A 27,981-nucleotide genomic window follows, 5' to 3' on the forward strand; every position below is an offset into this window, starting at 1 on the left:
GGCCTGAGAAGCAGACATTTCCCCACTCAAGTGTGCTGAAATGTTTAATTAGAGTTTAACAGCAGCCTGGGAAAAAGATGTCTTGTCATATTTCTGGGCTGCGTTTTGTTGTGGGGCCGCGGGCTCCGTGCGCGGAGCCAGGGGAGACCTGCGGCACAAAGGGCCCTTTATGAGCCTTTCTCCGCCTCGCCCCGAGCCTGAACTTTCCCATCAGCTGCTGGCGCAGTGCCCTCACGGTGCCCGGGAGGGAGCCGGGGATGGGAGCGCGGCTCTTCCTCTGCGCTTCGGGTGGTGCTGCAGGAGAGGGGACACCGGGAGGTGTGTGCAGGAGAGGACATCCCTCTGTGCGTGGATGCTGGGATGAGCCCGGGATGCCCTGCCAGGCGGGCAGTGCACTGGCCCCGCACGTGGCAGGACGCCGGGGTTCAGCAGGATGGGACCTGGGGTCACAGCGGTGCTGGGAGGGTCCCTCACCCAGGTGTTTCTGAAGGTGCTGCTCACATTGATCACAGATTTCATTTCACAGACCCCAGCAGGATTCAGACCTCAGTCCCATTCCTCTGCCCTCACAGTGGGAAAGGAGGGGAAGATGCTCAGCCCTACCCAGCTGGTGGAGGCAGCAAGGTGGCAGGACAGGATCCTCAGCCCACTCCATCACCCCCTGGGCACTGGGAGGGCCCTGGGGAGCACAGCCACCATCCCGAGGAAGCTGGGGAGGAATGTGAGGAATGAAGCACACACATTTCTTCCCCAACTTCACCCCCACAAATTGCCCATCAGCTTTTTCCACTCACAGGTATTTTTTTCTGCAGGGTAAAATTACAATTCTGCCACCACTCAGCTGCCCACGTCCTGTCCGTCAGGGAAAGGCCAAACCCAGGTGTGGCAGGGTCAGATCACTCCTGTCATCTGCCCCAGCTTTGCCTCCCCCACTCGACCATTGAAACAATAGACAGCAGCTCCCCTGGGCCCAGCAAGAGCCTAAAAAAAAGACCACATTTGTACATTATTGCCCCTTTTTACCTTTTCTCTGTGTGTGACACAGGCCTGTGATGCTGTAGATCCCACCCTGCCCCCCCCTGCTGTGGTGAGGAGCTGTGGAGGGGTTGGGCCCCCATCACACCACGGTGACCCCACGTGTCACCAACACGCTGGGGTCACGTTAACACATCTGGGAGGTGTCAGGCTGGGAACGTGGGCAATAACTGACTGAGGTTTCCTGGGCTTTGTCCTTGCTCTGGCAGCAGCAGCTCTTCCCCTGCTCCCAGGGTTTTCCTCTCGCTGGTCCCAGCTAGCAGCCAGTGTGGCTTCTCTCTGAGACTGCTTTGGGGAGCCTTTTGGAGAAGTTGTGTGTGAAGAGCTGGTTTTTTCCCTCAGGATGAGATGCAGGTGGTTGATCTCAAAGGAGGTGGTGGTCCCTGTGAGCCCCTCTGTGCTGGGAATGCTGCCTGAGCCCAGCTGTGCAGTGTCGTGCTCTGCTCACGGTGGGAAGAGCTGCACCCTCAGGGTGCATTGAGGCATTACCTCGGACAAGGACAGCCTTCCCAAGGTGCTTGGCACCAGCCTGGTCCTCACCAAAATCCCTGCTTTGCCCACCCTTGCCCTACCAAAGGTTTCTCAGTAAATTTTGGGCAGCACGTGGCCCATGGACCTTCACTCGTGGCGTGTCCTACAGCCACACGCAGCCAGCTTCCACCCCAGAGCTGACCAGCATAAGTCCCACCCCACGAGGAGAAGGGGGAAGGATGCTGCCAGCATGAATTGGGAATGTGCTCCTGGGTGTTACAGTTGCTCCCTGCTGGATTCATTCCCTCCTGCTCTGGCTGTGCAGGCAGTGTGGCAAGGGCTGATGTGACACTTTTGCTCAGGCACTGGCAGGTGATGCCATGGAGCCGCTGTGGGGACATCCTGCTCCTCCTCCAGGCGTGGGTGACAGGGATGAGCTGCAGCAGGGACCATCCCACTGCCTGGGACGGCTGAAGGTGTCCCTGCCCATGGCAGGGGGACTGGACTAGATGAACTTTGAAGGTGCATTCTGCAGCCCTTTGGGTTGAGCTCAGCCTGGGCATCATCCCATCCTGAGGCTGAGCTCAGTTTGAGGATCAGCCCATCCCAGGGGTGAGCTTAGTTTGGAGATGAGCCCATCCTGGAGTAAACCCTGCCTGGAAGTGAGCCCAGGCTGGGGGCTAATCTCAAAATGTGGGTTAATCCCGGGCAAAACTGTTCTAATCCCATTTTCAGGTCTAATCTCAAACCAGTGTCTGATCCCAGCCTGGGTGCTGAGCCCAGCTGAGTTAAACCGGGGAGCTGAGCCCAGTTTGGGCACTAAACTCAGCCCAGCCCAGCCCAGCCCGGGTGTTGAGCCCCGCCAGCCCGAGCTGCCGTTCCCGGCTGTCCATCCCTGGGGGTGGGTGCCAGCCCAGCCCAGCCCAGCCCGGCCCAGCCCGGCCCGGCCCAGCCCGGCCCAGCAGGATTAGGGGTCCCCACGCCGGGAAGGGGCACCGTGCCCTGGGCAGCGCAGCCGCATAATGCCCGGCTTGTTTGTGCTGGGAGCCTCCCGCCCCTCCTCCAGCGTTCCCAGCCTTTTCTACCTTATGTGTAGGAACTGGTTTTTCTTCCTGGGCCATTGTTTCCGCTGGATTGGGTAGATTGCTCCAGGCCTCGCTCAGATTTCCTTTCTCACGCTTTTTTTTTTTTTTTTTTTTTAATATTCCCGTTTTCTGCCGCAGCTCCTACTCCCCCCCCCCCCCCCCCCCCCCAGTTAAAGCAGCAGGCGCTGCCCACCGGGGTGGGGGGTTCAGCTCCTCCCAGCTGTGCCCCCTTGCTCACTGCCATTGCCCAGGACCAGGGGCTGGGCTCCAAACCGAGTTCCCACACCGGGAACCAGCTTTGCAGTCTCTGCCCTGGCCAACCTGCAGCTACACAAGAGCTGCTCAGGCTGGGGCGGCTCAGGTTTCCATTTTCCTGCAGCTCTGGCCGCTAAATGAGGTTTATTTGCTTTAACAAATGAAAAGTGATGGGGCTGGTGCAGCCCCGCAGCCTCAGCACGGGCTCCCACCTGGCGTGGCCCCAGGCCCTGAGCATCCCACTCCCCTGGCACAGAACTAAAGTCCAGCTTGAGAGGGACTCCAGCACTTGGCTGCTGACCCAGGTGGCGGCCTGGTGAGAGTGTGACAGGGCTGCTCTGCAGCTCCAAGGGCTACCTGTGATGAGGTGTTCCTGGCCTCAGAGCGGCTGGAGACAAGGGGACCTTGTCCCCAGCTCCTTCCCTCCTGCCACAGCGCACCAGGAGCCAGGCAGGATGTCCCAGTGCCTCGGGCGATGCTGTCCTGTACCCGGAGGTCTGGCACGGGGATAGGGAAGGGCAGGTAGTGCTCCGATGGTATCTGGCTTCAGCTGGGGAAGGCAGTGTGTCCCCCGGGGGCCTCTGCATAGCAGACTTGGGTTCCCAGATAAAAATAGAAGCTGAAACATGAGCCCAACTTCCCCGGTTCTGCCTCTGCCCGCACACCCTCACCCCACTCAGCTGCAGTGCTGGCCTGAGGAACCAGCCCGGGGCAGCCCCAGGCCTCCCCAGGGAAGGCAGAGGAGAGGGCAGCAGGATGCTCAGGGACCAGATGGCCATGGAGGAGCAGAGCCGGGCAGCCACGTGGCCCAGGGTGGCCCTGGCCACTTGTACAGGGCTGAAAACTGCTCTGGGGAAAAGCAGAGAGCTGAGGGCACAGCTCAGCACAGGGCAGGGGGACAAGCCCTGATATACATTACACAGCTGGTCCCAGGACCTCAACCAGAGGGAGGACAGCTGCCAGGGAAAGCCAGAGGAGCAGGAATAAGGGTGGCTGTTGCTTAATACACAGTAAAGATGATTTCCTGCAGCTTGTCCAGCCCTGGGAGCAGAGGACAGAGCCCCCAGTGTGGCTGCGTGTCCAGGGCAAGGTGCAGCAGGGAAGAGGCTTCATGTGCTGCCCTGGGGATTCCTGGGGCCTGGCTCAGGCAGGAACCCAGCTCACAGCACGGCCCTCGGGGCAGAAAGAGCAGCGCTGGTGCCTGACTGTCAGTGACCTGAGCATGGGGATCTGAGAGAGAGAGGGGGAGTGGGGGAAAAGCTTCATCCCTTTGCAGCTTCCAGGGCTCTGACCCTCAAGGGTAGAAAATGTATCTCCATGACCTTTTCCATTTCTGGTGCCAAAACATGATGCTCCTGAAGGTCTGCGGTTGCTTGGTAGCCAGATTTCCACCTGCATTTTAGTTTTGGGATGAAAGCCTTTGGGAGCTGGCAGAATGTGGACCCTCACTCTGTTTCCAGAGCTGGGTGATTCCAGAGCTTGACTTGGGGTTTTTTTCCAGCCCTGAGGTTCATCGGCCTCTGGCATCCTCTGACCAAGAGCTGGATAAAACTCAGTAGCTTGATAAAGAGGAGCAGCAATGAGCTGCATTGCAGGGAGCTGGGCAAATTAACCCTTCTCCTGCTGTGGCACAGGCTCTGGAGCAGACTGGAGCAGGAGATGGGTGTCCTGGAGCTGCAGGGCACAGGTTTGCACCCCTGGGAGGGGCTCAGCCTCACCCCAGGGTTGGATATAAAGTGCATTTACAAGGCAGGAAGGTGCTGGCACGGGGCTGGAGGAGCAGAGGCCCCGCAGTCAGGAGGGTGGGAAGGGACAGCTCACACCCGGGCCCCAGCAGCTGCTGGCACGGAGCTCACCCTAAAGCCAAGTCTTCAGGGATGCTGCGTAACCTCGTTAGGAGGCAGTTATTACTGGCTTGCTGTGTTATTAAACTTGCTGTGAGCCTGTCCCAGAGCAGCAGCCGTGTGCTGGGTGCTGTATAGACAGGGCTGGCGGCTACGGTGAAGGTTGGGTCAAGGGTGCTATGGCAGCTTCAGCTTTTTGGGGCGCTCAGCCCAGCTGGGAGGGAAGATGAGCAAGTGAGACTTGAGGTGGCTGAGAGGCAGCTGGAGGGACCCGAGGGGGGATGTGTGCGGTGGGAGGCGGGTTGAGCATAATTTTTTTCCTCTGGGAAATTCAGCTTTGCATGTGGGTTTAGGTGTAGTGTCGGGTGAGATTCTCATCACTGCAAAGGCCTTGAGGTGCTGAAAAGGGCTCTCGTTGTCACGGGCTACCCCCGGCAGCGACGGCAGCGGGATGGGGTTTGTGGTTGGGGACGGCAGCGTCTGCTCGAGGGAGCGCGAGTGCAGCAGGGGAGAAAAGAGCAAAGATCACAGGGCCTGCTCCCGTCCCTGCTGCACACCGAGCCCATTCCCACAGCCTCCACGCCTCATCCAGGGATGTGCCTGTGCTTCCTCCCCTCTCTTCCCATCCCTGCCCTTCACCCCAGCCCACAAGTTACATCTTTGCTCAGAGCAGCTGCAAACTGGGAGGTGAAAATGCAGAAGAAGCAGCCCTGACAAGAAGCCAGTGGGAGCTGGGGTGACCTGAAAGGGAGCCAGCAGCAGCTGGGCTGCACCAACAAGGAAGTGGTGGGAGCTGGGGTGTCCCAAGGAGGAGCCAGCAGGAGCTGGGGTACCCATGGAACTCTGTCACCCTGACTCCCACTATCTCCCCAGTCAGAGGAGCTCCGCTAATCTGCCCGTTTGAGCCGCGGCTGATGCTCCCAGACAAGTAAGGCCCTTGTAGCTGTCAGGTGAGCCTTTCCCAGAGCTTATGCAAATGATACTAATTAAAGGCATTCTTATCTGTTCGATTTCCCACACCTTTTGCCTCGAGGGGGATAGAAAACTTCATGTATTAACTCCATATTTCGTGGCTGTCGGAAGGACTGCCTAGGGAAAGTGTTGGGAAATGCAGCAGGTCACTCCTGATGAGAAGAATTGGCTTATGCAAGTGTTGAAACACTTTATTATGCATGAGAAACCTTCCAGAAACGGATGACTAATAGCAAAGCGGGAGCAGAGAAAGCAGTGGGAACGCAGTACCAGGCTGGCATGGGATCCATGTCATCTTACCAGCTTAGCAGGGTTGGGCTAGGTCAGCACTTGCCTAAGAGACCTCTCAGAGTACCTGGCTGGCAGTGAGGGAAGTGATGTTAATGATTCAATAAACAGAGCCCTTCCCTCTTTTTGAACCAAATGGGCCCTGGTGCCAGGATCCCACTGGCAGCCCTATGTTTCCACTGGCAGCATGTCACTGAGCTCAGACGGCCATAAAACCCCTGCTGCTGCTGGATGTGCAGGCAGGTTGGGTGCAGGATGCCCAGGCTGCATTTCCATGTGGGAGCATCACAGCCCAACTCCCAGCCCTGGCAGGCAGGGCTGCCCTGGTGCTGTGGCCACTCAGGGCTGTTGTGGGCACCGAGAGCCTTTGGTCCCTGAAGAACCAGGTTGACACATCCAGCATCTCTCTGCTGCTGGGGGGTTTGCTGGTACCCAAAGACAGACACGGGACCATTGCAACAGAGCAGGAGCAGCAATGATTCTTTATGATTCCCCTTTATGATTCCCAGGGACTGGTGATCAGATCAGCGAGGAAAGCTCTTGGCATAAAGGGGAAGGGAAGCAGCCCAGCCAGCTGCTCTCTGAAAATCCCCTTGAAGAGATGGCTGTCCCCAGCACTGTACCCAGAGGTGGCCTTTGCACCCACAGGGTGTGGAGATCTCCAGTGGGCTGAATTGCTGAGTTTCTGCTCTTTGTGCAAGGACCTCGAAGGCGCTGCAGGGCAGAGCATTGCTGGAGGAAGAGGAGAGTGTCTGAAGGTCAAAGCTGTGGGTGCAGCTGAAGTCACTTGGGAAAAATGTGAGAAAATAGACACGTGGGCAGATGAGCACGGTCAGCTCCTGACCTCTGCTTCATATCTGCTGGGCTGTTACCTGGTTCTCCTTCACTGCCCTTCCCACCATCTCCCACCTTTCTGGGCACTCTGCTTTGGGCTGTAGGCAGGAGGTGTGCGGAGGCAGATCCGTAACCCCTGGGCTTGGAGGCAATAGAGGGCAGCCTGTGCTGAGCCCGGGCATCCTGCAAGCTGGGGAGGTTTCAAGTCTCAATAAATCCCTGAAAGAAACTCTTGGATACTCAAGGGCTGTGCTTTCACAACCAAAGTGAGAGTTGCAACCTCCATCCGGAGGAGTGGCCCTTTCACCAGGTGATATCCATCTTGGAGAGAGGGAGAAAGAGGAGAGGGTAGGCGGTGAGTAGGAAAGGAGATATCACTGCAGGTGGCTGTTGAGCAGCCCTGTGATACAGCGAGCAGAAGACGCCCAAGGAATTGTCCTGACATGAGCTGCCCTGAATTGCCCCAAAGAGTTCACACCGGGCACTGTTGTCCTTCACAGCAGGTCTGATACACTGAGGATTTCCCAAGCCAGGAGCTCTCCAGGCAGAGAGCTGTGTCTCACTGGAAAAAGCCCTGCCAAGGAGATCCCTCGGTGACAGTGACATTGACCTGTGACCTGTGTCAGCAGAGCAGCTGGAAGGAGCCCTGAGGCCCAGAGGCCGTTTCAGGGGTGGCTCCTCTGGGCAGAGGTCAGCATCACCGAGGTGACTCAATGCACTTTGGAGATGCAGCTTTTAGAGATATCAAAGGAAGGAGCAAAACTGACTCCAGTGCTGTCTGAACTGCTCATCTCCCACGTGTTTTGGGCACCAGCCTATGTCCACCTGAGCTCGTGCCACCAGCTTTAGCCAAGCTCACACTGGCTCCTGCAGCCTTTTTGGAGTCACCGAAGGTTTGGCTCCTGTTCTCTGCTGAACTTGGGTTTTCTTTCAGCCTCTCAACTCCATGGGTGGAGGCACAGAAAGAGGATGGGATGCTGAGATGGCCCTGGAGCTCCAGGCTCAAGCATCCAGTCCCTCGAGTCCTGGGAGGTTCCTGCGTCACTGCTGCTGAAATCCCGACCCGGGAGGGCTGGGAGAGGCAGGGATCATCCTAAACAAAAACAAGGCGCCGGCTGGGCTGCCAGCATTGCAAAAGGACCTTTCACCTGCCTCGTCCTCCTCGGTGGCACAGGCAGGGAGAGCCTCAGTGAGGCGGGCTCAGGCTGTTGGGGCTGGGGGCAAGCACCTCGCTGGGCTCAGCGACCACAGATCCGCGCCAGTGACATCACCACAGTCCCAGTCCAGTGACATCACTCCTCCTAATCCCCGTGTCACACCCTTGGTGGTGACAGCACAGAGCTGCAGTGTCCCCACGGATGCTGGCCTGAGGTCCTGGGGCAGGAGCACACGGGTGTGGGGGTGACAGTGCCAGGATGCACAGACAGGCACGGGGAGAGGCGACAGCAGTGAGGGACTGCAGTGGGGACCGCGGCTTCATCTGAGACGCGCCGCACCTGCTCCTCGTCCTTGCCATGGACGTGGCAGCGGAGGCCGGGGAGGCAGGGCAGGTGTCGCAGCCGTGTCCCCCGGCCCAGGGAGCCTGAGTTCCGCTGCAGCCGAGGGGACGGGAGCAGGGACACGCTGCTGCGCGGCGCTCACGGCGCGGGGCACCCGGCTGGGCCCGGCCGCGCTGATTCACACGGGGAGCCGGGGGCCGGGCTGCCGTGGGAAAGCGCGCCCGCCAGGGCTCCCGAGCGCCGGGATTGCTTCAGCGGGGGTGCAGCCAAGATCCATTTCACAGAGGGCAGAGCAGATCTCGGCTGGGATTTACCAGTGACTAAGCATGTGCTGGCACGGGCTGCCCCAGCGTGAGAAAGGCAGGGCTGCTCCTCCTCCGAGGTGTGCCCGCTGCTGCCCTGCGACCCACGGCCTCGGGGACATGGGGCATCCCACTGCTTCAGGGGTGTTGGGCACCCGACCAGCGCAGGGACATCAGGCACCCTGCTGTGCCACGGCGGCACCGGTGCCAGCAGACTGGGTGGCACTCAGAAGCCTGTGGGGGCTGCACCTCCCCAGTCCCCTGCTCCCAAGCTGGACTCAGCCCTTTCCTCACCCCTGTGGCCAGGCAGGACAGCATGAGTAGAGCCCACTCAGCCAGCACATCATCCCCAGGGCAGGACTGGGGCGTGGGCAGAAGCTGCCACCCCCACCCTGAGCCTGGCACAGGGGCTGAGGGACCTCAAGATGTTGCAGAGAGGCCAAACCCTTCTCTGTCAGGCCATGGCCGCTGCTTGCAGCAGTTGCACCCTAGGCAGTGTTCCAAAGTGCCACCATCTCCTGCTGATTCACCTCATGAAGATTTTTGGGGGCCACAACTAATCCTGCCATGACAGATCTCTAGAAACCAAACTTTCTTGAGAAGGAACAGCCATCTCTTCTCCAGCAGAGAGGTTCCCCACTTCCCTACCTATAAACAAAAGATCCACACAAAAAACTGCTCCACATCCCCAGGTAGTAACAAGGAGGCACAGAAGGCTGTGGGGAGCCCTGTCCCTGGGCAGGAGCCAAGCATCAAGCCTGAGGCCACCACTGGTCCCTGCAAAGCAGCTGAGCAGCCCCACCTGTGGAGGTGGCAGCCTTCTCCGCTCACTTCATCTCCCTTGGCTCATTTTGGCAAGGCATTAAAAAAAATTAATTGCAATTTTTTATTACAGCTAATTGGCGCTGCTGCTAAGTGGCTTATCTGGCTCTTGAGCTCGTCCTCTGTTTTTGGGAAGCTGCAGGTGGTGAAGGCCCAGAGGCTGAGGGGTGGCGTGGGGCTTGGAGCCTCTTTGGCAGCACCTGGCAGCCCCAGAGAGCGGGGAATGCCAGGATACTCCTGGGCTGCTGGGCATCCCTGCCCAGGGAGTGAACTGCCCCTGGTTCACAACAGTCATGAATTTTAGAGAAGCAGAGAAATTCGTGTAGGGTCACCCTGTGCACCCAAACGGGACAAGGAGCCCGTGCCTGGCGCGCTGGCAGTGCTGCTCCAGAAGCTGGTGGGCTCCAAGCTGCCAGGGCTGGGCATCCTGGGGATTTGATGTGTGACAGAGGGCAGAGGAGCCCCTGCATGTCCGTGCCAGCAGGGAGGGAAAGGGAGGAGGGTGCCCTTGGGCCCTGCTGCATCCTCCTGGCCGGCAGTTTGATGGACAGCTGGTTTGGGAGCTTCCTGGAAACCTCCGGCTCTCCAGTGCTGTCACCACGCCCGAGGTGCCATCCCCCACCCCTCCAGGCTCGGTGTCCCTCTCCAGCATGCAGCCCATTCTCACCATCATGGGGAGTGGGACCAGCACATCCCTAGCAAGTGAAGCAGGGGCTTCTGTGTCATTTGGGTGCTTCCAAGATCACCCCTTGTCCATCTCTATCTGTCCGTGCTGCTGCTCTGCAGGGCTGGAGCAGCGGGGCCGCAGGGAGTGGAGCCCAGGTGTCCTTTCTGGCCCAAAGGATGAGGAGTGTGTGATGGTTTTGTGGAGGCTGCCAGTGGGAATCACCTCCTGCTGCAAGGCAGAGCCCGGACACACTGGCAAGCTCATTTCCAAACAAATCACCCTGCCCCGTTCCTCCTGCAGGCAGCTGTGTGGGAGCAGGGCCGTCGCTGCCCCGTGCCATGAAGCCGGCACCGCTCCAGCCCCAAACCAGCAGAGCGGCCGCCAGCCCACAGCAGGGCCTGGCTGGGAGCTGGAAAAACCTTCCTGGTTTCAACAGGCTCTGGAGTAAAGCCCCTGGCAGGGAACTGACTTGTTCTGGTTGGTGAAGTTGCTCACCTCTCTCCCGCCTTGCCTTGGGTGCAGCATGCTGGGAATGCTCTGCCAGCAGAAAACAGCCCCTAAAAACAAACAGCTGACAAAAGGTGTTGTGGCACATCCCTGCAACCAGCTCCCAGCCCAGGAGGGAGGGGAGAGGAGAGGGAAGGTGTCAGGGAGCCAGCTGCGATGCTCCCGGGGAGCTTTAGTGCCGCTCACTCTGGGCGAGTGCCTTTGGCTGCCAGCTGCACCCTGTGCTTGGCCCCGGGGACCAGCCCTGGGTGCTCCTCAGCACTGGGACTTGGGGAGCTCCTTGAGGTCCAGCACCCAGCACATGCAGGCACTCAGAGACCTGTCTGGGTACATTTTGGCAGACAAGGTGGGGTAGAAAGTGCAACTCAGTGTTCACAGTGCTGCAGCAGAGCCAAGCCAAGCAGAGCCAGCTGAGAGCCCTGAGTGTTTTGGGGTCCACAGCCATCCTCCCCAGCCTCTGTCAGACAAGAGAGAACAAATCTTGAAGCCACAGCCCAGACTTTGGGTGTCTGCTTGATGCTCTAAGGCAGCCTCAGTTGCTGGTGTTTTCTGGCCGGGCAGTCAGGTGGGCAGTGCCCGCAGCCTGGCTGGAGACGTGGCTGAGCAGAGGGAGCACCTCTGGAGGGGTTCTTGTGGCTGTGCCCATCCCTGCTCGGTGGGACAGGCCTTGCCCTGGTTTCCCGTGCTGTGGGGCACATGGTGGGGGCTGTCAAGCCTGTGCCAGGGGTGCCCAGTGTGGGTTTGTGCTCTGGGCAGGCAGGAGGTGCCCGGGGAGCGCAGTGCCCATCTCACTGACCTCCCCACTCTCTTCTCTCAGGTGTGCAACTGCAACAAGTACCTGAAGGTGTCACGGGAGAGGATGAGGCAGCTGGTGGAGGGCAGCAGACGAGCGTCAGGGGAGCACAGTGCAGGTGAGTGGGTGGGTGCCCAGGGCTGGGCATGATCCCCTTCCTGTGCCCTTCCCTGGCACTGCTCTGGGCAGAGCGGGACCATCCCCTGGGCCTGGGGGCTTCTCAGAGGGGGATCAGGGTGCCCTGCCACCACCCTGCCACGGGGTGCAGACCCACAGAGCTCTTTCAAGTTCGGTTTATGTCTCTCCCCTGGCTGCCCTGTCCTGCCCTGCAAGGCACAGGGTCGTGCATGGGATTGCCCGGCCCAGGGGGTTGGTGGCATGCCAACAGTAGCTCAAGCGACAGCCTGGGGCCATCATCCGCCTGAAAGTGAAAACTCAGCTGGGATGGTGAAATGCCTCCTGACTGGGGCTGCTCACAGTGCCTTCCTCGCCTGCCCAGTGCCTTCCTCGCCTGCCCAGTGTCTTCTTCGCTTGCCCAGTGCCTCCTGAATTAGGTCAGGCTGCAGGGCAGTGAGTCAGTGCCGCCTGCCCAGCCAGGCTCCAGCGGGCTCGGGGGAGGGAAGGCTCCTCCGTGCCGTGCTCCGAGCTGCACTGACCTGATGCCTGAGATGACCCACACGCACTCCTTCCCACAGGAGGCACATTGTGGTGGCGAACGACACCCATCACAGGCACTCTGGAATGGGAACGTGCCCCCGTCGCTGCTCCAGCCCAGCCCGGGCTCTGCCCCCAGCCCTTGGTGCATCACTGCCCCGACTGCTGACAGCAGGAGCAGAGGGAAGTGGCGGCTGCCGGGCGCTCCTGGCCGGCTGTGGCTTTGCTGGGAGCTGCACGTGTGGCTCTGGGGATGAGGAACGTGGTGGGGCGGCTTTTCCCATGGTGCCGGCAGCCTGGGAGTGCTGTGCTGCCCCAGAGGCCGGGACATCCTCCCCAGCGCTTTCTCTGGTGAGGGCACTCTCTGCGTGTGTACCCAGCGACCAGCCGGGCCAGTTCAGCCAGTTTCAGAGTATGGGAAATAGAAATGCTGTGGTCTGTGTTCAGAGAGAGCCGATTCCCCTTCCCCCCTTCGGGATGAGGTTGATGGAGCTGGGAGGGTCTCACGCAGCGCTGGGGCTCCTCCACACAGACTCTGTAGGGACCACCTTGATCTACCCTTTACACCCCACCTGCAGCACCCCATGTCCCATCGGGCCATGCAGGCTCTTGTCAGGTCCCCCATGTCCCTGGGGGGAGGGACAGGTGGGACCCCTGCGCTGGCCATGTCAGGGAGCATCCTCCAGTGGGGAGCATCCTCTGCCCTGGAGCAGCCAGGTGCAGCGACCATAGGTGCCACAGCATCCCCAGAGGGTTGGTGGAGACGTGAAATAGAAGCTGTGATTCCTGGGCAGGTGGGCACAGCAGGTTCCTACTGTCACCCACCAAAGTGAAAACCCCTGGGGACTTGCCAGTAGGGTCCCCTGTGACACAGGGCTCTGGTCATCCTGGGGGTTCCATTTCTATTGGGATTTTGCTAGGAGCTGCAGCGATCACAAGCATTAGTGTGAGCTTGACTAGGTTGTCCCCAAAATGTCCCACTTTGGGTCAAGTTTCGGGGAAGAGAAACAGGACGGGTGTGCTGACAATGTCCTGCCATCACTTGGTGGGGACAGTGGTGGCAGTGGGACAGGCTGGGCAGCCACAGAAGTGGGTCCATAAGGAAAACTTCATCTATCCCTGCTTTCCTTTACATTTTCCTGCTGAAGGGGTTGGTGGGAGGACCTGCTCTGCCCTTGCCATGGCCCAACACACGGCATGGGGTGTTCAGCAACCACAGCCCCTCACCAGGACTGTCCCTGTCCAGTGACTCCAGCCCAGGCCATGTCATCTCTGTCATGCCCCTGTGCATGGCCCAGATCACGGCCAGGTGCTGCTGCTTGGCAAGAAAATGCCTTTTCACTGCTGCTGCTGCTTCCAGGCAAGGAGGGAGCCTCCTCCCACGGGGGCCTCACCTCTCCAGGGAGGAGCGGGTGGGTGCTGGGGCGGATGGGTGATGGGGACAGATCCTTCAGGATCACCCCTCAGCACAAGTCTCCATCTGCCTCAGGCACTCTCAAGTCCAGGGCTCCAGCTGCAGCCAGCCATGGCCAGTGCTGCTCCGTTTGGCTCCTGGATTTTTACAGCAGGGCTTCCAAGTGACGAAAGGCCAATTATTCATCCTGTAATAGCTCACTCTTGCTTGGACCTAGGGCTTTCACAGGTTTTAGGGAACATATTCCTTGACACAGCCACATTTTCCCTGCATGAGGGCTTTGACAAAAGTGCTGCAAATAGTTTCAAGCCCAGACAGCTTTGCCCTGTGATGCCTTTTTCCCAGTGGGATGCTCTGAGCAGCTCAGGTGCCTGGAGCAGGCTGGGGCTGGGGCTGGGGCAGAGAGAGGGGCAGGGCTGTGGGTCACCACGGGCCACAGGCAAGTCCTTGCTGGAGGCAGTGACAGATTGCGGCTCCCGAGTGCCCCGGGGGAATGGGCTGCGTCACAGGCTCTCGTCTGGCCGGGGGAACTCTTGCTTAGTCAGTGCAGTAAAACCAGCTGGCAGGGGGCCCCAGAGCTCGGTGGGTGCTCTGCCAGATGAAATCTGGTCTCTGGGAAAGGCGAGGATGTAGCACATTCCAGCGGGTTGGGAGTTGCCAAACAGAGGAGGCGAATTTAATTGTAAAATCCCCCCTCACCATCTCAAATGCGCTGCAAAAGATGAAAACAATGGATCCTGCGGCCCTTGGGTCTGTGGCGCTGATCAGGCACGGTGGAGCCCCCACTCCCACGCTGGTGGGCACCCTCCCTGAGGAGCTGCCAGCACTGCCTCTCGGGACACAAGCGCAGGGGAAGTCCTGGATGGGCGCAGGGGTGGCTGGAGGAGCAGCCGGGGTGTCCCTGCACTGGGTGGCAGGATGGCCCCGGGCAGCTCGGGCACCCACCTTGCGCCTGCCAGCCTGAGCAGTGACTTGGGGTTTCTTTCCCTTCTCAGCCCTCGGCTCCCCCCCCGAGCCTGGGGAAAAGCCGCGAGGGGCGGCTCAGGGCTGCAGGAGGAAGAGCTGCAGACCGCGCTGTGGGGAAGGCTGGACGGTGGCTCCAACCTGGGGTGGCAGCAGGACAGTCCCTGCTCTGCAGCCACCACACTGGGGCAGCTGAGGGCATGGGCTGGCAGGGCTCTCTTCACAGCGGCACGGGGAGATGAGAGCAGCTGGAGCTGCCTCTTGCTTGAGCTCATCCTCCCTCCTCCACCCTGGGAACATCTTAAGATCATGGCTAGGCTGCTGCAGCCCAGGTTGCACAATCCCGGGTCCTTTGTCCTTTCCTTATCTGCCTTATCGAGGAGGAAAAGATAACCAGGCATCTTCAGTGCCCTGCAATCAGCACGTTTCTCAGGCTCGTAACTCCTCTTATCAGGCTGATCTCTCACCGCGGCCGAGGTTTCCCATGCACCTTTGTACTCCAAGAATGCTCCCAGGTCTGTGTTCAGCCTTGTGCAAAGCCTGGACAAAGCCGTGAGCTTTCTCCCAGACCCCAGCCCTGGCTGTGGCCGTGGCGATGGCTCTGGCTGTGCCGGGGGCACGGCTCGGGGCTGGCACGGGGCTCGGCGCTGGCACGGGGCTGCGGACCCGCAGCCTCTCCAGAGGCAGCAGGAGCTGCCGGGTCCTTGCCTGAGCCAGCCGCGACAGGCGCCCATCTCCTCGCCCCAAGGCCCTGGCTCGGACTAGGCTGACACAGAGGGATCTGGGCTGGAAGCAGAGCCCGTGGGGCAGGATTTTGGGCAGAAGAACCTGGCTCCCCTGGGAAGTTGTTGGCTACCACGCTGACACTGAAACCCTGGGGTGCCCAGGGTTAACGCAGTGGGGACTGGTTGTTCCCAGCCAAATCAGGGCTGTGTGGGCTCCGAAAGGGGAATGGGCACGGGTTCAAAGGAGGTGTGCCCAGGTCCTGCTCTGTCCCAGTTTCCCAAGCCCTGCTGTGTCCCCCTGTCCTGCCATGGAAGTCCCAGTGCTGTCCCAGTAACGCTGACCCAGCACTGCAGCTGACAGAATAGGCTGGAGGGACTACAGGTCACCAGTGTCACCATCACGGTGGCCTTTCAGTGTGACCCCCACTAGGAGCCCCTCTGTGTGGGGGAATGTGCATCCCCCTGCCCACAGCAGACAGCCCCTGTCCTGTCTCGTGTCCACCCCACTGGGCTCAGCGCTGTGTCCATGAGCAGGACCTCGCATTGGGGCACATGGAGCTGCAGCTCCTGTCTCGTCCCTACCTTTGGACAAGTCCCTTTGCCCCCACAGCCTCCCCATGGCAATAGTTCAGGGTTTATGTGGGGCTGCCAGTGATCCCAGTGTCCCAGATGCTGCCATGCCCCCCCAGGTGAAGGGACTGTTGGTCCCTTGGACTGCACAGAGCCCTGCAGTGCCCAGGGCGTGGGATGGGCCTCTGGCGTGGTCCTGCTCAGCTCAGGGAAGAACCTGACACAGAAATAAGCAGAATGAGGGTCCTGCAGCACCCCCTCTCCCCTGGACGTGGCAGCATTTGCTGATGGTGAGACGTGTCACAGTGGGGACAGCAGCAGTTCATGCTGTTCCCGTGGGATTAATTCCCGCAGGCGAGCAGGGGTGGGCAGGGGCTGGCGGTGTGAGTGGGCAGCACGTGCGAGGCCAGGAGGAGATGGCTCTTGTGCTGAGCACTGCCCAGTTGGGGACAGTGCCGGGGGACAATTGTTGCTGCCCGTGGAGCTCTGCAGCACTGACATGGGGGTGCTCAGCCCCAGGGGGCTGGGGGCTGCAGGGCTCAGCCCCTCACCCAGGCTCTGTCATCCCCAGGGTGACCCAGCCAAGCGGGGGAGAGGTGAGTGAGAGGCGAAGGGGTTTTTATTTTCAAGATGTTTTATAATGGGATTATTAGTTCCCAAGAAGTGTTTCGAATTGATTTGGGAAGGAATCGCTTCCCTTTCTCCTCCGCAGGGCTGCGGTGGGAATCCAGCCTTTGGTGTGAACCTCGCAGAGCTCTGGAAGCCACAGATCTGACAAGCTCCTGGCATGCTGGAAGGGCTCCCCACAGCCCCCTGCACCCTACACATGCCTTTTGCTCCATCTCTGGTGTGACTCCGGGGTGTGCAGCATCCAGGCAAACTGGGCTGCAGTCCCAAGGGAGCCGTGCCTCTACTGGGGAGGCCTCTGCCTGTCTGAAAGGGGAGAAAAAAAACCTCCTTCAAACCCCCCCCTTTCCCCAGGAAACCCCTGTTTTTCAGGGGGACCCAGCCCTTCCCCACTCAGTTTTCCTGCATGCCCGGCTGGCATCCTGTGCCTGGCGCCTGGTGGCCCTTTCACCGTGTTGGTGAGGGGAGTGCAGGCATCTTCAAAAGCCCTGGGAAGAATTTGGTGGGAGGGGGAGAAGGGGTTTTACAAGCTCCCATTCAGAAATGGTCACTTTGAAGTGATGTAGCATTTTCAACCCTTTGAAGAGCCACAATTAGGAGGGGGCTGGTGCAAGCAAAGGCAAAACTATGGGGTGACCATCACGGCCTTTCTCTCCCCAGGCTTTTAAGGGATGAACTTTCCCTCCCTGCCTGCCTTTTTCCCACGAGCCCAGGGGGGTGGGATTGGGGTGTTTGGGGGAGCTGGAGGTTTCCCACCCCCCCCGTGCAGGGAAGGAGGGGTCTGCCTTTGGCTTTGCCCACCAGCAGCAGGACAGCAGAGGGAGCGTGTTGGGAGAGAGCAAATTGCTCAGGATCCCTGCAGACACACAGAATGCCAGTGTCCTGTCAGTGTCCTGGTGCCGTGTTCTGGCCACGGAATTTTTAGGTTCCATGATGGGGAAAGCTGTTGGCCATGGGTGCTGGGTGCTGGCAGTGGCATTTCCATTGTATCGGATCTACAGGTCTCACCCAAGGTCGATGTCCCTCCCCTCAGGGTCTGGTGCTCCAGAGCAGGGAGGCCTGCAAATCCCCCCCAACAACATCTCCAGTGACAGCTACGACCCTGAGCACGGCTGTTTGTGTGCTGGGAACTGGGGGTGACCGTGCCCCGCCAGCTCGGGCTGGTCATCTTCCCTGGGGAGGTGTGGAAGGTCTTGGGGGGTCTGGGGAGCCCTCGTGAACCAGGGGCTGGTGTGAGCTGAGCATTTCACACTTCCCCCGGGCTGTGGCTCTTCCTGCTCATGCGATGGGCAGACCCTGCTGCTCAGCTGGGGGGTGATCCTGCCGCAACAGGGCGGCTCTGCCACGATGGGGTGGCCATTTCAGGGCTGACCCCAGCCGTGCGTTCCCCCACGATAATCCCCAGCATGTCCCAGCTCCTGACGGCGCTGGGATGCAGGGAAGGGTCAGCCGGGAGGGCTGGTGTCCCTCTCGGTCCCAGATGGCTCCTGATAGGGTCCCTGTGATCCTGAAAAGGGTGGGATGGACACCCAGAAGTGCCGCTGGAGCGAAGCAGGATGCCTTTTGTTGTCTTAATTGGTGCCTGGGCAGGACAGACACCACCCCCCCCCCCCCCCCCCCCCCGCCAAAGCGGAGTCATCCCGCAGCAATAACCGCAGCCTGTTCCCGGCTGCCAGGCTCCCTGATGGATGGGAGGCAGCTCAGCCCTTCCGCTGCCCGGATCCGGAGTCCTGCCGTGCCCTCACCGGGTGCCGAAACTGCCGGGTCGGGGCACTCGGTGTGCGATGGCAGCGATGCCCCGGCCCGGAGTGCCACGCTTAGGGCAGGCAGCTGCTGGATGCTGGTGACAACCCCCTTCTGCCAAACTCACGGGGATGCTCCTCCCTGCGAGGCGGGGCAGAGCCTGGACCCTGCAGGGGTGACAGGCCCCTCACGAGGGTCGCTGACTGGCTGAGCACAGATCCCGTTCATCACACCAGTGACTGATGGTGTGTCTGCTGTCTCCTCTCTCCACAGGCTGCCCGGGGAGCCAGAGCTGCGGTGTCACCGTGCCAGCCTGTGACACAGCCCAGCCTGGCTGCGCCCCGCACGGCGAGCGGGCGGAGGGGGCGGAGCAGAGCGGGGCAGCCGCGGGGTTGGCAGGGGACACGGTCCTGCAGGTCGCTGCCATCCCCCCCGGGGTGCTGGACAGAGCCGAGCTCACCGACTTCTTCTGCTGCACCCGCTGTGGGAAGGTGTTTTGGGAAGGGTCCCATTTTGGACGCGTCGTCTCCCAGTTTCAGGATGTTCTTGTGGCCTCTGGGGACACACAGAGCATCTATGAGCTGAGCTGAGCTGAGCTGAGCTGAGCTGAAGCACAGGGGTTCCACAGGGGAACGGGGACTGCCTGGGGAACCTCAGCAGATTTTGGGCCTTGGGCTTCCAGAGAGAGGCTGGAAGTGGGGAGGGGGGAGCTCTCATTTTGGGATCCACCACAGAGAGCACTGTCACAGGTGCACCAGTGGTTTGTGACAGCCCAAAAATACGTGGCCTCCATGAGATCATTAAAGCAGAGGTGGCTAAAGAATGGACTCTTTGCTTTATTTCCCTCTGCCCCTCTCCAAGCCATGCATGGCGAGACGGTGGCAGAGGTCTGTTAACCAAAACCACCACCCCAGCAGTGCCGACCCCACAACATCCACTCGCCCCAGTGCCTCCTGATCTATGGCCAGGCTCACACCACTCCATCCTGAGCTGAGGAGTATCTGCAAAACTCCTCCTCTAATCTGGTTTACTGCCAGGCCCTGCTGTTATTGTTGAGAGGGCCTGAAGAGCTCTTGGCTGAGGTGTGACATTTATGGGCCAGCGAAGCACCTGCCCAGGCAGCTCATGCTGAAGTGCAGGACTCGTTTTCCCTCTTCCAAAGCTCCTGGCCACACGGTGCCAGGAGCTTCTTCCTCCCAGGGACATCTCACGCTCTGGCTCAATGCTTAAATAAAAGAAAAAACATTTTTCCACTTTAAACATCCCTCTTTTCCATAAAATCCATAAGATTAATGCCTGAGCACTAATTGGTACAAGTGACCCTAAAAGGCAACCGTCCCCACGCTGCCAGTACCAGGCAGGGAGCAGCCCAAGCCCCCCAGGCTCCACACGGACTCATCCATGTGTCAGCATCCTGCTTCTTCAGGGTGTGTTCTGGGAGGGCAGAAACTGGGGATGAGGCAAAGCAGGAACAATGCAGAGCCTCTAGCTGTCGGCCCCCACAGAGTGTGGTGCTTGGTCATGCCGTAAAAAAACCTCTCCAGAATGGGATGAACCTTTCCGGGCCCTGTTTAGGGGAAGCTGCTGAGCCACATGCACATCTGACCACTCATGGGCACCTCTGGCCTTTGCTTGCTGGGTATTCCAGAGCTGTGGTCACACATTTGTCTGCCACTGCTTCCACTGTGGAGGGCAGCCTGTGGGAGATGGGGACACATGGCCCTGTCCCTCACCTGGGGACAGCTGCCCAGAAGGTGCCTTTCCCTCTGATCCCTGGGGACAGTAGGGTCACCTCCTGACCAACTCCAGGACTTTATCTGCTTGAGATCTCCCCAGTTTAGGGGTAAGTTCTTGTGCTTACAGTCAGGGCTGTGCTAGGGCAGGGTCCCTTGGCTGGGACTCATTCTAGGACATCAACCCAGGGCAGAATCCAGCAAGTGGTGTGTACCTGTGAGCATGGAACAAAACAGCTCCCAAAGGATTCCATCCAGCTCCTGGGGGCAGGGGCAGTGGCTGGGACCCAGCACAGCACCTCTTCCTTCCTGCTGCCCACAGGAGGTGGTGCCGTGGTGGGAAGTGTGCAGCAAGGTCACCTCCAGTCACAGACATGGTCAACAGCAAATTCCACGCCGGATCAGCCTTGAGAAGCATCCAGGAGGTAATAAATTGTCCAGTTTTGAATGGTGGATACAAATCAAAGGGAATTAAAGCAGCTTTCTGATCAGTCTACAATATTGTTTCCTTATCTGGCTGCTTAAAAAAAAATAATTACAAAATCCCATTGTCTGTGTCATACTAATGTTTAACATTTATTAGGGCAGTAATGAACCCTCCTTGGTTTTATGGAGCCGTTTGATCCTGCATGGGAAGGGCAGCCCCAGCAGTGTTCTGGCAGGGATGAGCGCTCTGGGTGGGCTGCCCACTCCAGAGCCCCTGCTTCACCTGGGCTCAGCTCCTGCCCTTGTGTGATAGGATGTGGTCATGGGGGGACGCTGGGATAAAACAACACTGAGGAAGGGTTTTATTGCTCTTTATCATGAATGAGATCTGACTGGGCAGCATCCATCCCTCAGCCCTGGGAAACCACACGCTGCATCGGATGTCGGACAGTTCCTCTCCTCTCCTTGTGTCCTCCCGCACATCCTTCGGAGTTTGACGGGGACAAGGTGTTTGGCGCTCAGGCCAGCTTTAGTTTACAAACGAATATATCAACATTGTTCCTCATCAAGCAAGAATGCACTTCCCTCCCTTCTCCCCCACCTTATCCCCATCCCCTTCCGAGCAAACTTCCTTCCTCCTGTAATCTGGAGCGGAAACCTCGCCACATATTTGACCGGCTCACAGAAGTCAGCTCAGTGTTCCCTGGCGTGACTTTGTGCCTTGAACTAGGGCTGGTTGGTCCCTAAGGCAGCCGGCAAGGCACGGGAGGAGGAGGAGGAGGATGGGGGCTGTACCCCTGCCCATCCTCATCCTGGAGCCACTCTTCCAGCCGGATGCTCCAATTGAGCTCCCAGTTGCTCGGCTGCCGTTTTCAAACAAACCAGCGTGGTTCTGGACACGGACCCAGCCCGAGCTGGCTGTGAGCTCCAGCCCTCGTGCTGCCCCACACCGCAGGAATGCTGGTCCCACAGGCCAGAGGTGCTGCTCACAATGAGGGGAGAGGAGAGAGGGGCCGGTTGAGGAGGGACATTTGCATCAATCAGGTCTGTGTCTCCAGCCAGCTCTATCAGCACCTGCAAAGTGAATATATGGTCCCTCCACGTGCCAGTTTTCCAGAACCAGAAGCCCCACAAGCAGCTGCCAGCACACCAGGTCAGGGACATGTGGTGATGTCAGGCTGGAGCCATGGCAGTTTGGAGAACGTGTGCTCAGTGGTCACAGGGACATCAGTCAGGGGGATGCCTCAGCATGGCCTGGCAGCACTGAGACATTGGAGCAGCCAGAATCCCTGCCTATGGCACCGGGCAGGAATTCTCCATCTCCAAGTGTGTCCCAGCTGGTGGCCTTTTGCTCCCAGAGCATTTTTGTGTTGTCAGACACTGAGACCATAGGCTACCTCAGAAGAGCTGCAGCATTTCCAGCAAGGTAAGGACTGACAAGATGGGGCACTGGAGTGGTTAAAGGCCAAGCTGCAGTGAGATAACCCAAACTGCACAGCCCAGCACGACGTCCTCCAGCCCAGGACACCCCTGCCTGTGTGCCCCCCAGAGGACAATGACTACGTGTAGTGTTATGACCCTGCCTGAGTCTCACTCTGGTTTTAAATTCTGTTTGTCACAGGCTGGGAGGGAGGGACCATGCATCTACGGTGACATCCGTGGGAAGTGGCAGTCCCTAGACCATGTTCCTGCAGTGGCCCCTGTGGTGTGGGAGTCCCAGGAGGGTGCCCTTGTCCACAGAGCTTCTCAAACCCTTCATGAGGGCTTTGCTTGCGGTGCTGTGCTCCCTGCACAGGACACAGGGCACCCACACACATGTCCTCACCACAAGAGCATGAGGTTTCCCTTGTCAGCCCCCAGCTCTGGCCTCAGGAGCTCTGCCTTCAGGGTCCCAGCCCACCCGGGCACAGCCCGGGTGCCACCGAAGGCTCCTGGTGTGTGATGTGTCCATGGGGAGAGCATGAAGCCAATCCCACGGCCACGCCTCTGCATGCGCAGCTCTCAGACCACAGGGAGGACGGGTGTCCCCTGAGACACCCACAGCCCCTTCCCCACCAGGGACAGGGATCCCCTTTCCAGCCCCTAAGGGTGAACCCGCCCAAGGGAGGCTGTTCCCACGCAGCAGCCCCGGCTGGGCTCTCCGCACCCCCACATCCCACATCTCGGCGGTGGGGCAGGCGGCACTGGCCGAGCCCCGCGGCTCTGCCAAGAAGCCGGGAGGCGAAGCGCCGGCGTGGCCAGCGGCGCAGGAAAGCTCCGCGCTTCCTCCGGCTGCGGGGAGCCGAGCGGGCAGGGCGCTCTCCCTCGCACGCCTTTCGCTGGGGCTCTGCGCTGGGAAGAAAAGCTCCCGTCTTTCCCACGCTCTCCGACACATTTTAATGAATTAAGTGGGGGCACGCCCCCTCGCCGCCTGCCCCGGATCCGTCCCCCCGGCTCTCCGGCTCCCTGCAAGGAGGCCTCGGGGGGTGGCTGGACTCTCGCTGCCGTGTCCGCCTGGCCGGGAGGACGGGCATGACCCGCTGGGATTTTTTGGAAGAGGGCTGCGACGTGCCCAGCCCAGCGCGCCCAGCCCCGGGGCGGCTCTGAGCCCCGCCGGCGGTGCCGGTGGCAGCCGGCCCTTCTCCCTCCCGCAGGCTCTCACGGGCACGGGGAAATTTGGCCGTCACGTCTCCTGAGGAGGGGAAATTTGTTCCGCGCCTCTCGCCGTGACCGCTCGCTTAAGGCATCGCAGCTCCGGGGCCCTTCCCCGCCTCCCGCCACGTCCTCCCCTCGCCTCAGAGGGAGCGGGGAAGCCACTGGGTGGGACTGCTGGTTGTGCAGGGCCCCACAGAGCGAGGGCAGGGGCCTCCCAGCGCCCGCCGCGGCCCCTCGCAGCCCCTTGGCGGCCGGCGGGCAGCAGAGCCGTGCGGGGAGCCTGGCCCGGCCGTCACACCGCTCCCGGCTCCTCTCCGGTCACAGAGCTGGCTCCAAACTGTAGTTGAAATGCAGCTTTTCAAATTTGTCTTTTTATTTTCCTTTTTTTTTTTTTTTTCTTTTCCCCTGCTTTTCGCTCTTTCCCCTCCCTCTCTGGCCCCGTTCCCAGGCCGAGTCCTGCCCCCACCTGCCAGTCCCGAACATTTGCATGGCTGGGTCCCTGCCCGGGCTCTTTTTCTCACCAGTGTCACTGGCAAATGCAGATTTGCTTGCGAGGATGTAACTCTGGCCAAGTCCCAGACCGGGGAGGTGTGAGCAATTCCCACTCTCCCACGGCTCGCTCGCAGGGCTCCACACCTCGCAGGGTACGGCCCGTAAATGCACAAAATCGGCTGTCCCGGGATATTTAGGAGTGAAAAGGAGAGGGCGAGCCGGGAAGAGCGGAGTCCCGACCCCCAGGCCATCGCACCCAGGTCCGGCAGAGCTGCCGCACGACCTCACCGCCTTCCCTTTCCCAGCTTTGCCGGGATGGGTTTGCTGGGATTGGTGCCAGGGGACGGTCCCGGGCTGCGGTGGCTCCAGCGCTCCCCGCACGCTGTTTGCACTGCGGGCTGTGCCGGCCCCCGGGCACAACCGGAGCTCCCGTGAGTCACCGTGAGTCACGGCACGTCCCGCCGCTCACAGGGAGCCGACACAGGGAGACAGGACAGGGATTGCCCCTGGTGATTGCCGCTGACACCATGGCTGGGGAGATGGGGACAGAGCCACCGCCTGCTGCCCGGGACGGGGCCCTCAGGGGGACGGGACAAGCAGGGGTGGCTCCTCTTCGCTGTCCTCGGGCAAACCCCAGAGCTTCGGGCCCTGAGCCCATCTCAGTGCCTGTGCCAGCCCTGCAGAGGCCACAGGTCTCAGTGGCACAGGGACATCCTGGGAGAAGCTGCACAGGCACAGGAGAGCAGAGGGGGGCTCTGCAGCCCCCAGCAGCAGGAACGGTCCAATCCCCCCTATTCCATGAGAACGATGGACTGCAACACACTCACATTAGAGAGGTGTGACGGGGAGAGCTCTGGCCTGGGGAAGCCAAACCGTCAGAGACCAGACAGATGGAACTGGGATAGAGATTGGGATGAGATGGGCATAGGATGGGCATGGGTGAGGAGATGGGGATGTGGATTGAGATGGGGATGGGGATGGGGGTGTGCATGGGCATAGGATGAGGGTGGAGACAAGGACAGGATGGAGATGGGCAGATGGGCAAGGAGATGGGGATGGATGCGAAGATGGGAATGGAATAGGAATGGGGATAGGGATGGGAACAACTAACTGCAGAAATGGACTTCAAAAAGAAGACCCTTATGGGAGGAGAATGAGGAGCTGCTTCAACAACTCCTTACAGCCTAAATCTAGCTGGGATGACAAGAAGGACCCAGATGGGGCAGGAATGGTCCCAGGCTACTTCAGCTGCTGGAGAAAGCCACGGGAACAGGCCGTGGGGCAGGTCACACTCGGAGCTCAAGGCCACTGTCCTCCAGCCGTGTGACAGACACTCCGTGATGGCACATTTCATCGGCTGGGGCTGAATTTAGCAGTTGGCCGATTTCTCCCTTTCCCTCCCCAAAAGGACACAGCAGCAGTGCCAGGTGACAGCAGCTAGCCACCCAGCTGCCCCGGCGCGGCTGCTGTCACCTCGGTTTATGACACGCTCCTTCCTCTCTGCGCGCACCTCCTGCCCGCTCCTGCTGACCAAATGCCCGGGAGGCGGCGGGAGCTGGCCCGAGAGCGCCGCTTCCCACCTGGACCCGCCGTTTGCTCCCCGGGGACCAAACGGGAACGGGAGGGGGGCTGAGGATTGGGGGCAAGAGGGCCCCGCCAGAGGGTCCCCCCAGCACCGTTTCTGGCTGATGCACTGTTTTCGGGATTTTTTTGCCCATTTTCCCACCTCCCTGCGGTGTCCACAGCTGCCAGCGCTCCCGCACCAGGAATGCGGTCATCGGCTGGGCAGCGGGTCCGACCCCGGATAAAGCCCCGGGCAGCCGAATTGAGCCACTCCAGGGCTGGCGGGATATAGTGGGGGCTGCATCTTTTCCCCCTTAAATCAATCGTACCCGTGGGTCCCTGAAACCCGGTGCGGCCCCCCCTGGGAGCCCGCAGAGGGGCTGAACCCCGCGAGCTGAACGCCCCGTTCTGTTCCGTGACCTGTCCCTGTTGGCTCGTGGGGACACAAACCCGCAGCAGCAGGGGTCCCCCAAATCGAAGGCAACCGCAGCCCCGTGGTGACCGCCATTCTTGCGGGTCCCGGCTGGGGGGCCCGAGCCGAGCCGAGCCGAGCCGGAACCGAACGGACCCGAACAGAACGGAACGGAGACGAGCGGGGCCGAGCGGGGCCGAGCGGGGCCGAGCGCAGCCGAGGCGGGAGCGCCCCCCATCGCCCCCTCCCTCCCTCGCAGCGCGCGCGGCGCCCGCGCCCGTCCCGCTCCCCGCGCGGAGGGGGCGTGGCCTCCCGTGCCTGCCACGCCCCCCGCCCTTCCGGGCCAATAGGCGCGCGGCGCCAGGCCCCGCCCCCGCGGCGCGTCACGGCCGTGCCATTGTTATGCAAATAAAAGGGCGGGTAAAAGGCGCGCGCGGGGCCGGGGCGCTGCAGAGCGCGGAGCGCGGGGCAGCGGAGCAGCGAGCGCAGGAGGCGGCGGGGCCGGGGCGCGGCGGAGCGGCGGCACCACAGCCCAGCCCCGGCAGCAGCACCGCCCGCCCGCCGCCGCATGCCCGGGCGGGCGCCGCCGTCGCCGTCCATGCGGGGCGGCGGGGCCGAGGCGGCGGCATGAGCCAGAGCGAGGTGTCGCCGTGCGCGGCGCCGCCGCCGCCGCCCCCCAGCCAGCGGGTGTTCCAGGAGGCGGTGCGGCGCGGCAACACCAAGGAGCTGCAGTCGCTGCTGCAGAACATGACGAACTGCGAGTTCAACGTCAACTCCTTCGGGCCCGAGGGGCAGACGGCGCTGCACCAGTCCGTCATCGACGGCAACCTCGAGCTCGTCAAGCTCCTGGTCAAGTTCGGCGCCGACATCCGCCTGGCCAACCGCGACGGCTGGAGCGCCCTGCACATCGCCGCCTTCGGGGGCCACCAGGACATCGTCCTCTACCTGATCACCAAGGCCAAATACTCCGCCGGCGCACGGTGATGCCGGGGCTGCCCCCCCGCTCCGCTCCTCCGGGGATGCCGGGACCGCTCGTCTGGTGATGCCGGGTCCCCCCCACCCCGCGCTCCCCGGCGATGCCGGCTCCCGCTCCCCCGGTGATGCCGGGGACCCTCCCCGCTCCCCCGGCCGCCAGAGCTGCTCCCGCCCCCGCCCGGGGGGGGGTTTGGCGAAGATTTGGGGCCCCACGCAGAACACGCCACCGCTTTTACATTTTTAAGTTTTTTGGTTGTTTGTTTGGTTTTTTTTAATCTTCCAAGGGTTGTTTCCTACTGTAACGTGGTTATTTTCCTCCATCTACCTCGGCTGCACTCACAGTATTCACGGTTTCAGTTTGACATCTGGGCAGATGCTTTAACACCCCCCGTTCCCTCCCCGCTAATATTTAATCCCCCTTCCCGCTCCCCTCGCTCCCGACCCTCCCATTTAAAGTGTTCTGGCTCAGAAACGAATTCATTTCAACGCCCCTCAAAAGCCACCCCGCAGACCCCCACTGGTGCCGGGGTCCCCTCTCCGGTGCCAGCCGCGGCCCCGGGCGCGTTGCCCCGTCCCTGGGCTGGGGCTCCCGGCCGGCCGCGGTCCTTCCCGGCGAGGAAGAGAGGCAAAGTCTTCCTCCTCTCCAACGTTCTCCCAGTGTTTTCCCACCGCGGACTTTTTCTGTCGAGGCGACTCCGTTGGAATATGACAGACGTGGTTTTCTCACCCCGATTGCTCCTGGGTTTGGTTGATTTTGCGTTGGGTTTTCTGCTTTGGTTCTTCCTTGGGTGTCCGAAGAAAGTCTGCGTCCTCACCCGCTCCACGAATCTGTTTAGCACACGTGAGATCCCAGGAAAAGACACTGAGTCCTTGTGGTTTTGTGTGTAAAGGGGGATTAGCAAATCCTGGACTTTTTTTCTTTTTTTAAAAAAAGTGAAATAAACTCTAGAGGCAGAGGATTTGCTTTTGCACAGAAAAGGGGCGCGAGCGCTCTCTGCTGCCTACAGAGATGCTGGAAAACTACTGAAAAGAGTTTGGGAACTTTTATTTTTTTTTCTATTGGTGAAACTTGGATAACACTTCTCAATGCAGAACGATTCACTTGACGTACGTACACTCACCCGCCTTTTATAGGAGATATATATCCCGACGTATATATCTTTATAAAGGAAAGGGAGGAAGCAGAGCAAGCCACCCGAAGGCGCATTTTGAAGTGACTGCACGTATAATCGCAAATGCTGCTTTTTTTATTGCTATGGCACAAGAACATCCATTTGGAAAATGCGGAAAAGTTCAGAAGTCTCCTTTCTCCCGCTGGTCTTTCAGCCCTCTTCTCCTCGTCTGCACTAAAGCCATCCGTATCACTGCCGTCTCCCCGCTCTTTCCTCTCGCTCCCTGCATCCAAACCATTCCGATTAAAAAAGAGAAAAGAAAATAGTTACCTGCTGGTTTATTGGGGTTGTGTCTTACCTATTTATCATGTCTGTATATATTTGTGGGTGAAGATTGTGAGCCTGGTTTTGTTTGGAGCTGGTGGTGAGTGTTTCAAAAATACGGTTTGGGATATATGCTTTTTGTTGCTGTTCTTTTTTTTTTCTTTTCCTAGTCTTAAAACTAAAAAAAAAAAAAAAAAAAATCCTAGAGTCTGCCCTGATTATTTCCCATTGCACTGAATA

At 60.1% G+C, this 27,981-nt stretch overlaps 2 protein-coding genes across 12 annotated transcripts in view; both read left to right on the forward strand.

The window, feature by feature from the left end:
- The window catches only part of EXD3 (exonuclease 3'-5' domain containing 3), a 213,873-nt gene extending 194,983 nt beyond the window's left edge, over positions 1-18,890 (forward strand). For 10 of the 11 annotated variants that reach the window (XM_032130580.1, XM_032130570.1, XM_032130579.1 and 7 more), the window contains 2 exons: positions 11,399-11,492; positions 18,344-18,890. In XM_032130580.1, coding sequence (XP_031986471.1) covers positions 11,399-11,492; positions 18,344-18,660 — 411 coding nt within the window. In that variant the 3' untranslated portion in view covers positions 18,661-18,890. Of the gene's footprint in view, positions 1-11,398; positions 11,493-18,343 lie in introns of those variants that run through there. The other variant, XR_004244042.1, reaches the window with a different exon arrangement.
- Positions 18,891-25,909: 7,019 nt separating this feature from the next.
- On the forward strand, positions 25,910-27,941 carry NRARP (NOTCH regulated ankyrin repeat protein). The gene has a single exon (XM_032130950.1). It carries the CDS (start codon positions 25,958-25,960, stop codon positions 26,312-26,314), a length of 357 nt encoding a protein of 118 aa, XP_031986841.1. The 5' UTR covers positions 25,910-25,957; the 3' UTR covers positions 26,315-27,941.
- Positions 27,942-27,981: the final 40 nt, after the last annotated feature.

Source organism: Corvus moneduloides, chromosome 21 (assembly GCF_009650955.1).
Source record: "Corvus moneduloides isolate bCorMon1 chromosome 21, bCorMon1.pri, whole genome shotgun sequence".
NCBI classification, from domain to species: Eukaryota; Metazoa; Chordata; class Aves; order Passeriformes; family Corvidae; genus Corvus; species Corvus moneduloides.